At 41.2% G+C, this 11079-nt stretch overlaps 1 protein-coding gene across 2 annotated transcripts; it reads right to left on the reverse strand.

Moving 5' to 3' along the window:
- Positions 1 to 2783: 2783 nt before the first annotated feature.
- On the reverse strand, positions 2784 to 10791 carry LOC121523879 (tumor necrosis factor receptor superfamily member 6B-like). Of its 2 annotated transcripts, none has more exons than XM_041808940.1 (4): positions 10721 to 10791; positions 7198 to 7585; positions 5861 to 6043; positions 2784 to 5493 (listed from the first exon to the last, which is right to left on the reverse strand). In XM_041808940.1, the coding sequence occupies exons 2-4, from the start codon at positions 7583 to 7585 to the stop codon at positions 5153 to 5155; spliced, it is 912 nt and encodes a 303-aa protein (XP_041664874.1). In that variant the 5' UTR covers positions 10721 to 10791; the 3' UTR covers positions 2784 to 5152. The 2 variants fall into 2 exon arrangements, with proteins under 2 accessions (XP_041664874.1, XP_041664873.1); XM_041808939.1 differs by lacking the exon at positions 10721 to 10791 and adding an exon at positions 10582 to 10714.
- Positions 10792 to 11079: the final 288 nt, after the last annotated feature.

The raw sequence follows: 11079 nt of genomic DNA on the forward strand, positions 1-11079 counted from the left end.
GAAGGGGTTAAATGACTTTGGTTAAGGTTCTTGAAGATTGTTACCTCTCCTCCAAAAGGTTTCTTCAATTCTAAAAGTGACCTGGACCAGGGCTAGCCTTGAGCATTGCATGATGGTGGGTCATGTGACCCCATGTAAAAGTGTTGTTCAGACTGTTGATGAAAAGATACAGTTGGGGCATGATTTTGAGAGTCGGGAACGACTAACGGTCTTGTAGTGTGACATAATTAACGACGCGTCCAAGATGCCCCACGACCATGATTCAACAAGACTAGCATGTCAGAATTTTTCGTACATCGTCGTCTAGTTTGACACCCTGACCTGACGACGTTAACGACGTGAATCCTGACGTCTAACAGGAGAACATTCACTCCTTATCTTTGCCTCATCATTTACAAGATTTACCACTTTTATCCCCTTTTATTCTCTAAAACTAATGTGTACATTTTATTTTTTTTATTTTATTTACATATTTATTTACATTATCACATGCATACCTTGAGTTCTATCTGAAGGAGAGCCAGTCCATATTTTCTTCCTCTTGATACATCCATACTTATTATCCATAATCCAATTCATTATTGTTTCTTATTTTCCCCTTTTTGAGCAACAGACTGCTACAATCACACAGAGCGCTTCTGTTGCAGAGTGATTGACACTCTTTGCCCCGCCCCCCTGACAACCTGTGAACTTGCACTCAGTTGCGGAGACAGGGGTGACGTCAGCATACGGTGAGCAGTTGGGATCACTCTTGCAGCGTGGCCAGGCTGTCGGCCAAGACGGGACAAGATTTTGGTCGCATAGTCTGACATGGTGCCGTCGTGAACGACCAAAAAAATCGATTAGTCTGAGCCGGCCTTTAAAGAACCCTAACCAAGTCCAGCTGCCCCATGTGGATCAAGCTCTACAGTTTTGGAGCCTTCCACAGCTCTCCCAGTCTTTTCATACTCCTGTCCAAACTTTTTTGGAACATTTTGAAGCTGTCTGATATAGAATGTGCTTATGTTTCCAAGAACACCTTAGTGAGTTTGAATGTTATGTCTTATTGGTGTGCTGCATTAAAGTGAATATAAGTTGAGAATGATTTGCATATCACTGTAATCTGCTTTAATTTACATCGTACATGGTGTCCCAACTTTTTTGGAATACGGGGTTGTCAATTTAATACATGGTTCCTGAAGTGAAGAGTTCCTGATAAAGGTTCTGGTTCTAGGGAGAGTTCCATCTGTTAAAAACGGCCAACCAAGCCGTTGCACTTAGACTCACTCCTACGGGCAATTTAGAGCAGTAACAAAACTCAGCACTCTTAAACCACATGTGGCTCTTCAGTGATGACCTGTAGCTTTTGTAAGTCTTACTTGGAAAAATTATTCCCCAGGAAAGACTTTATAAGGAAAGTTTTGAACCCAGAAATCTTGTTCAACTCTGTGAGGTACCCGTTAACTCTCTTAGATGTTTGCCAGCTCTTTCAGATACTTCTAAATTCCAACAGATATTTTTAACTCCATGAGATACTCGTCAACTTCAAAGACAGTCCTCTGCACGGTGCTGGGCTGTGAGCACAGGCCCCTCATACCACCCTCAGGGAGTCTGTCTCTGACAGTTTGAACAGAATCATGAACATTAGTGGCCTGCTGGATGTCATGTTGTAGAGCTCTGGCAGAGCTCCTCCTGTTCCTCCTTGCACAAAGAGCAGATAGCGGGGTTGTTGCCCTCTGACACACCCCTCCATGTCTCCTGGTGTACTGGCCTGTCTCCTGGTATCTCCTCCACACTCTGGACTCTGTGCTGGGAGACACAGCAAACCTTCTTACCATGGTGCGAATGGATGTGTCATCCTGGATGAGCTGCTCTACCTGAGCAAAATCAGCCAGAGAGGATGAGGAGGGGTTTTCTTGCTGATTGCCTCTCCTGTCCACCAACAGCAGGTACACGGATTCATCTTCAGTGCTGCTTCCTAACTGGACAGGTTCATATCCTGGAGTTACACTGTGATGATCATGTGTTCCCTCTTTCTTTTGAGTAATGTATATACTTATATGTACATATTTTAGGGCTGCCAAGATTAATTGAGTTAATCACGATTAATCAAGGTCCACAATCAGTGCTCTATTTTTCTTTAATTATGATTAATCAAGGTCCACAATCAGTGCTCTATTTTTAATTGTGATTAATCAAAGTCCACAATCAGCACACTATTTTTTATTGCGAATAATCAAGGTCCAAAATTGCTCTATTTTTTAATTGTGATTAATCACATGCTTTATTGTCCTTTTCAGTACACTTTTGTTCACATATTTTAGCGTCTACCTGCAGCCTCGGTGGTGGTAAATAAGTCTGGCGCTGCTCTTTATGTCTCATTTTATTTTAAAAATGTACTGCAGCTCAGAGGAAGAGTCACCTGAACTTCTTATTGTTCTCTCATTTCATTTTTAATCCATAACAACTTCCTGTTTCTGCCGTTATGTTCACTTTAAAATCTTTGATCTACCAATCAAAGCAGGTCTTTATCTCAACAGGAAGTCAAGTCCCCGGAGTTTAAGACAGTATAAAACTCAAAATGACACCAAACAGGTTAAAATGCAAAATAGTTGATTTTTACAATGTGATAAAAAGGTCGAGTTTAACTGCAATTTACAGCAGAAATTCTGAGATTAATCACAATTAAAATTATTAATCTTGTTAGTTATTTATAACCCACACATGCAGGAGGAGAGCATGCAAACTCCAGGCAACCAGCCTTTTAAGAGTTAAATATTATAAAAGAAGACAACCACGGTGGCTTGGATTTATGAGGTTTATTTAAAGCAGCCAGACGTGATCTACCTTCACTTTCAGACATTTCTTTATGTACAAAAAAAGCACAGACAAATATGAGCTGCAGCTCCCCATTCCTCTCTTCCTAACCTTTAAATTAAAATAAATTAGCACAGAACATGAAACTCTGAAAAAGCAGGAGCAGCCTCACACAGAAGAGGTAGATGAATGGTAGGCTTTTCAGTTTTAAAGGGTTAATCAGAGTTTTATTGTTTGGTACTTTTTCATCATCATGCATGTTCTCTGTTTAGTCACTCACACAAAGATTCAGACTCCAGAAACAGCCACATCCGTGCAGCAATGCTGATACAAAAACGTTTTGTTAATCCTCGCTCACCAGAGGAATAAATGTGATTTCAAACACACAGTTACTGACAGTGCATAGACTTCTTCACACTGGAATTACATTACATAACATTATATTCTCTTACAATAAGCATGCTGCATTACATATTCCATGTAACTTTAAACCAAATGTAAATACAAGTGCAGATCGTTTCGAGCAGTATGGCAAATCAGGTTTAAACCTTTTGGTCCGTTTAAGGAAGACAACAAAAAAAGGTACGCTGTAACAATGGACCCTTTGTTTGCTCACCAACTCCCAGTGCAACCGTTGCTACATCAGGCTAGACTGAAAAAGTCTTTTCAGTGCATAACTGTGAGTATTTTTTATCCTGTTCCCTAAACCGAATATTTATGTAAAACACCTTCTTAGGATTTAACAACAGGAAGCATTTTTGATAAAGCTGCAGCCAACCCGAGAAAAACTCTGACTGGAATCAAACCCAGTCATCAACAAATGGACTGACTGCTGAAAAAAATAACTGCACATTATTTCTGACTACCCTAATCATTGCATCCTGCCGGTAGTCTAAATCAGTAGCTCTCAAACTTTTCAGGCTGTGACCTCGAAAATAAAGGTGCCACAAACCGGGGACCCCCGCTGTTCCTGAGGGTGGTCGAACACCGCCATGCACAATCAAGAATAGTCATGTGGAGACAAAAAATGACCATGTCAAACAGTGAAAAGTGGTTAAAATGGGCAAAAATGAGCATAAAATCTAGTAAAAAAGTGTTTCCAGAGGCGATAATGGGTCAACAGAGGCAACCTTAGATGTGGAATGGAAAGAATTGGTTCAGAAGTGGCATAAACAGGCAGAAAAAAAATCCAAAAATGTGTTAAAAATTGGCAAAAAAGGAGTGGTAAGTGATTAAAACGGGTTAAAGTTTGGCAATATTGGTGTACAGTGGCAACAGTGTAATTTGAAAAACATTCTTAGTAATTTTTAGGACATGTGGAGACCCCCTCTCAGTGTCTCACTGCCCCATGGGAGTCCAGACCCCAATGTTGAGAAACACTGGTCTAAATAATACCTGGGCATTTAATTTATATTCAATTATCAACTGGATTAATCATGTTTAAATGATTATAGAGCAGCATGCCATGTGCTTTTATATTTATTGGTTCTGTCAGGAATGTTTCTTTTTATATTTCTGCAAGAAGAGCACATCACCCGCACTTAATAATATGCTTAATATATTTCTATTGAGTCATAATAATCATTTTTATATTCATGTTTATATGTTACTCAGTTATGTTTGAATATTACTTGTTTTTCTGAATGTTAAATATTTTTTAAATGTATTTGATGTGGATGTTCCAGCATCACTGAATAATCCTATTTGATTATCCTGGCCTCAATATCACTTGTATATAAAAATAAAAGTCAGATAATAATAATAACATTAATAAACTCAGCTCATCTAAATATCTGAGCGTCTGTAGCCCAGGTGAACCTTAGAAAAACAAAAACAGATGCTCACTAGTGGGGACACATCTGCTCCTCTGACTCCGGATTTACTGATCCATTTCACACACAGTAATCTACCAGTTCGTTGTTTCGGTCCCTCTTTGGGGATCTACCGTGCCATCATGAGACTGCTACGAAGACGTTTGGGGGCTCTTAGAGGGGCCGTACTGTTGGAGCCAGGGGTCCTGATAATCAAAATCTATTCTGGTTCTTTTTTATTCACTCATTCATAATGCACGTCTTAATCCCTGATGGTCATTTCAGGCCAATTAAGAGAAGAATATAATCAATTTAATATCAGTAAGATTTAGTCAATTCATGAAGTATTTTCCATCGTTTCAGAAGGAAGGGGCCGAGAGATTTAATCAAACCTAGTAACAATAAGCAAGGACGGCGGGGCTTGCCAATGGGTCACTTGGGTGGATGCAGACAGACCTCTATTCTGCTAAAATTAATGCATAAAATCTAAATCCTGTTAGAAGAGGGCAGCAGAATTATGACGATTCAAGCTCGCTGATTTCAGACTAGTCTGTCATCATGGCGGCATCCACCTCGTTGTTCAAATCGCACAGCTTGGCCAGCTGAGAGTCGATCCTCTGCAGCTTGCTCTGCAGGCGCTCTCCGGCGTTGTTGGCCCCTGTTTTTATCACGATGGTCGGAAGCTGCCTGATCTGCTCCGCCGGGGACGAGGCGACCCAGGCGTTGATTCTCTGGAGGAGTTCTGGCATTTGAAGACTTGAGATTGCTTCGTGCCTTTTACCGTTTTCTGTCGGGAGCTTCCGCAGGATCTGACGCAGCCTCCTGACTGGCATTTTCTGATGAGTGAAGAAGGAGGGGATGATTTCTCTGAGGTAGTCAGCGCCGTCTGCAGGAAAAGACGATAATGGAATCAGGTAATGTGCAGGCTTATTGAAGTATTAAGTACAATGATGGATAATGGAGACTTCTGTTGAGACGAATCTGGAGAAGCTGAAGATGCTGTGGCGTTGTCTCACCACAACATCTGCATGTTCTGGAGAGAAGTGACTGGAAAAGTAGAAGTGTCCCTTGTTTTATTACAGTGTAAATGATGCTCAGAACAAACTTAAGGCTCATTGATGCTCTCAATGTTGTTTCAATGCATTATGGCGTTTCCTTCAAACCTCTTAAAAATCACTGAGCATAACTGATGAATTATTGGTAATTATTAGTAATCTACTCCTCTCCTCTCCTCTGGCCCGTTTCAATCTTACCTTTGGATGCAGACTCGCTGCAGCTCATGCACACGCTGTCGTGCCATGTGGAGCCCCTCAGGACCGGCATCAGCCCCGGAGCGTGGCAGCTTTTGTGCTGCGTGCAGTTCTCATGAGTGGAGACGGTGTCAGAGAACGTCCCGTTAGGACAAATTTGGCAGACGGTGTCTTCCTCGGCTGTACCTGGAGGGGGAGAACAGAAAAAAGCCTGTTATATATGAAACCTCCCTTAAGACATTCATGAAGGAAGCACACTAAAAACCAGAGCTGCTGCGTTAATCCATCACAGTCAGCATCGTGTTGTCATAATGGCCACTTTTTTATCCCTTTTGCATAATTTGCACCAATTTTGCCACATTTTAACCCATTTTCATCACTTTTTCCTACTGATTTTTAAAACTTTAAACCCATTTTTGCCACTTCTTAAACTCGTTTCACTGCCTTTTCTGCCCATTTCCTCCACCTTTAACCCCACTTTTAAACCCTTTCCATCACTTTTCTACCCCTTTGCCACTTCTAAACCGATTCTTGCCATTTTTCCTCTGTTGCTGCCTCTGTTGTCCCACTATTGCCACAATTAACCCCTTTTTACTTCCATTTTAACCACATTTTACTATTTCTAATGCCCATTTTTTGCCAGTCTAAACCAATTTTCCAACTTTTAATCCCATTTCACTACCTATTCCACCCATTTCTGCCTTTTTAAAGCCATATTACCAATTTCACCTCTTTCTAAAACCCCTTTCACTACATTTTCCACCATTTTTTTGCCTTTTAAAGCCGTTTTAATTCTGTTTTGAAGAAAAGGGTTTTTTAGATGACTTCAGGTTGTTATTTTGATAAGAGTGGTTTTTGTTCTGGTAAAAAATAAAATGTGGTTCTCACAGCTTAGCTTCAGAATGGACCGTGGTTTTGCTGTCCTACATGGACCCCCAGTTTTTCTGGGCCCCAGGGCGCTCTCCCCTTTATCCCCCCTTATGGACGTCCTTGTCTCCACAAAACTATGCCTGAATGTGCATGACTTTATACAACGCCCTTCAGCTACAGTGGGCGGCCCTGTCTGGCACTTTTATTCTAGGGGTCGAGGGCTGAAAGTTTGAGAACCCCTGGTGTACAGGCTTGCAGTCGCTACTGCCTGTTTTCTCTGATGCTGATTGGTCCGGTCATTCTCTGACAGGAACAAGCGCAGCAGCTTGAAACTTTGGAGATGGATCTGCCTGACGACAGACATGAATGTTTGGAAGGGCATGTTGGACTATAAAAGTACTAGAAACCAGAACACTTCAAGTCTGGACCCCTGTGTAAGGATTCTAGTGAACTCGGCGCCATCATCCTACCTTCAGTGAGGACTCCATGTCCGGTCGGACACTCGCTGTGGCTCAGGCACATTTCGTACTTCCTCTTGTAGTAGTACCCCTTCCTGCACTCGCACTGACAGTCTCTCTCCGCCGTGCACTTGGTTTTCACCACCTGATTGTGTCCACAGACGCCACAGCGAAGGCACTTCCCAATGTAGTTCCATAGCTCCGTGAACGAGCCTTCGGGACATGGAGCACAAACGCTCTTCTGCGTCTCGGTGCAGCGTGCCTGCAGGTACATCCCAGGGGGGCAACGATCACACTCCAAAGACCTGCCGGTCCTGGGGTCTGTGTCTCTGAAGGTCCGGGGCGGCTCGCCGTTGACCACCAGGAGGAACATCATCGAGATGGAGAGTGATACCAGCATCTGCGTGGAGGAAGGAAACAGGAAATAAGGGAGGGACTTCAGTGAAAAGATGGCGCCCTGGACACTGATGATGAGGAAATACATGGAAGTGTTAGGCTCCTAATCACAACTGATCAAAGTGGAGATGATGATTATAGGATGAATTATGAACGATTACACCGTCATGCTGCCTTGATGGAAAGCCTCATCTGTGTTATTCTGCACTAAGTCAGACTTCAGAGTGGTTCTGGATGAGTCAGGTCATTATTAAATTACCACTGCCTCTCTGCCATCCTCTTCAGCTCTCTCTCTTTCTAAACTCACTTCCAGACTCCACACACGCAGCGTCTGCAGCGTTTGGTTTTCGCCATGCACTCAGGACTAAACCCCTCCCCTTTAGCTCGTCTACTTTCAGCTCTAATGTGCTGCATTTCAGCAGAGCCCACTTCCAGAAATCATTTCATTACAGCCACTCAGGAAGCAGCCCGATGTTTTACCAGGTCAGTGATTAACCATACGCTCTGGCTTTTCTCCCATCAGGCTTTGCAGAGAGAATCGAGAACAGAGGTTTCTCTTCTAAGGCAAGACTCAAGTATCAGATTTCTAACTCTAATCTCAGACTACAGGCTGTAATCTCAGAATTTTGACTTTACTCTTGAATTCTGACCTTTTTCTCAGAATCAAAAAAAATCTGTCTGAAAAATGTTTCAGTAAAAATTCAGACTTAAGTCAGAATTCTTTTGTCACATCTAAACTTTGACTTTAATCTTACATCCCAAATTAAAATCTGAATTAGAATTTAATATGAGATTTTTGACTTTAATTCTGATTTTTTTTCAGATGTCTGTCTTTAAATAATAATTCTATCTATAATCCCTGAATTCTGAGCTCAAAATCAGATTTCCAATATAAAAGTTCAGGTTTAATCTGAGAATTCCAACCTTAATTTCAGAAACCTGTCCTGTCAGGATCCTGACAGAGAGAGAGAGGATCATGCTCTTTGAGTGTTTCTCTCATGATTCCAGTTTGAATTAGGGCTGGGCGATTAATCACAAATTAGATTAATTTGCCACACGGTCTGCTGCAATTTTCAAATCTCAAAAGATCCAACATTTCTTTGACCTAGAATTAGTGTCAAAATACTGGTTTTAAATTCTTTTCTGGAGCAGAGATGTTATGCATGACATATACAATCATTCAGGCATCACTTTTTTAGAATATTTTGAAAAAAACAACCTTCTTCCTTTTGTACTTTTTCCTTTTTAAATATAATAAAAACCCTTCAATGCAGTAGCTCATGTCCAGTTTGCAGTACGGGTCAAAATCATCAGAATTAGACACTTTAAAGAATTGTTCATCCTTTGTTAAGGAATAAAAGAAAGTTAAGGAATAATTGCGTATAAGATCACAATTAGATTATTTCTAAAATCATTCAGCCTTAGTTTGAATGTATGATTTCATGATCCTTCCTCACTCTGCTGCTCTTCAGGAAACCTTCTTTTTATTTGGATGCATAAATGAGATAGTTAGACTGAAATATAATCTTAATTTAACACTACAGGTCCGTTAGAGCTTGAAATAATCCATGCAACTGGTTCACTTATTAGAGCAAGATAAGACAACTGTGTGCACATTTCTGACACTGCTAAACTCTTAAAGGCTGCTTTGACATAAAAACAGGTTGAGAAGCTCAGATATAAAGTCACCGTCATCCCCTTCCTCCCACAGACCAGCACCTTTACCTGCCTGATCACATGACCATCACAGCCTCTGTACATCACTACAGGAAGTTTCAAGATAAATAGGATTTATTTCCCACCTCTTTCAGTATCACTGTACTCAACTTCATCTAAGACAGATGAGTTTTCATTTTTCTCAGCATTAACCTGGTTAATTTCAGCTCCTCAGACATGATCTGTGTCACAGAAGTCTGACTTAGTGATTGCTGCTATGCATCATTACTCTACCAGGGATAAAGACCACATTTATCAAACACCTCCCAGGTTTTAAAAACCTGCTCTTTGTTAGTTTTAGAGGTGCTGAGATTAAATTAGGAGGTGCTTCAGCACTCTTACTGATACAGGGTCTAGAGCAGGGGTGTCAAACTCAAGGCCCGGGGGCCAAATCCGGCCCGTGGTACAGTTAGACCCAGCCTGCAAGATCACATCCTATTATTATTATAACTGGTCCTAAAATATGAGGACTGCAGATTTCCTCTAGGATTAAAATGTAAACTTAACTTTGATGGTATCAAATACCCTTGAGTAATAAATATGTGAAAAAATAAGGAGTAAAAATAATTAGCAGAATAGAAATGTGTTTTCATTTCCTATTTCAATTTTGCATCGCACAATTATAACTTCAGTTGATTAATTGGACCTTTATCTTATATTTTGACCTTTTAGTTGCACCATTTTAAATTCTAAGTCACATTTTTGCCTTAAAACATGGTTGTGGCTTTCTTTTTAATATATTTGTCTTTTAAAATAATTATTTTGACTTCTTATTTTGTGTTTGACCTTTTGAACTAATCAGTTAGACTTTTTTATCTCAGATTTTGAGCCTTGTAACTGATCATTTTGACCTAATAAACTCAGAATCACTTATCTTCAGTGCTAGTTTTTCCCTATAATTTATGACTGCTGAAACTGAGGCTGACAGTCTGGTTAAATGTGGACCCTGGTAGGCTCTCAGGTCCAAACCCCTGGTCTAAAGGGTGGCCTTTACATGACCACAGTGATCAACACTGAAACAGGGAAACCCCGAGGGACACACACACAAGGCCACTAAAATCTGCATTTAAACCAGGAATAAACCACAGACACGGTCTGAAGAACAAGATAGAACTGTGGCATCAGGATAAAGCCAGAGAAAGAGCCCAGCTGTGCGAAGATCAGCAAATGCGATCGAAAACCTCCTTGCCCAAAACCACAGAGAACGACCAACACAACGAAACCCACATGGTCCATTTCCGCATCACAACAAAACCCTGCTCCTTCAGACCCGCTTAGACTCACCTTGTTGCTCAGCCTTTCCCTCCATTTTCTCACGAAAGCTCAGAAACCTCCATAAAGCAGCAGGAAGCAGAGAGAGTGTGTGCATGTTGAGTTAGAGGAGAGGCGTGTGAGCATGCCTGCTCTCTCCGCCTCCACCTACCTTAGTGACGGTCTGAGTCTGCAGCCTGCAGTCTGTCTGTCTGTCTGCCAGCAGGAGGAGGAGGAGGATAGATCAGCTGCAGCCTTCCTCTCTATTTATAGTTTGTCTACCGCCCATCAAATTTACATCCACGTGAATAAAAAAACACATTACAACAGTGGGATGTGTTCTGTGGAATGCTGCTGATCACGCTGATGGCATTTAGAATGACACACTCATGAAGAGGATTCGTCATCAGAGGGAGATCCTCTGCCGAGTCATGGCTGCTTAATATCAGAGTTATATCTATGAATTAATAAAGCAGTGTTTTCAAATGGTGATATATTCATATTTGATCTAAATCATCACCTTTCATCCTG

Source organism: Cheilinus undulatus, linkage group 16 (assembly GCF_018320785.1).
Source record: "Cheilinus undulatus linkage group 16, ASM1832078v1, whole genome shotgun sequence".
Classification (NCBI taxonomy): domain Eukaryota; kingdom Metazoa; phylum Chordata; class Actinopteri; order Labriformes; family Labridae; genus Cheilinus; species Cheilinus undulatus.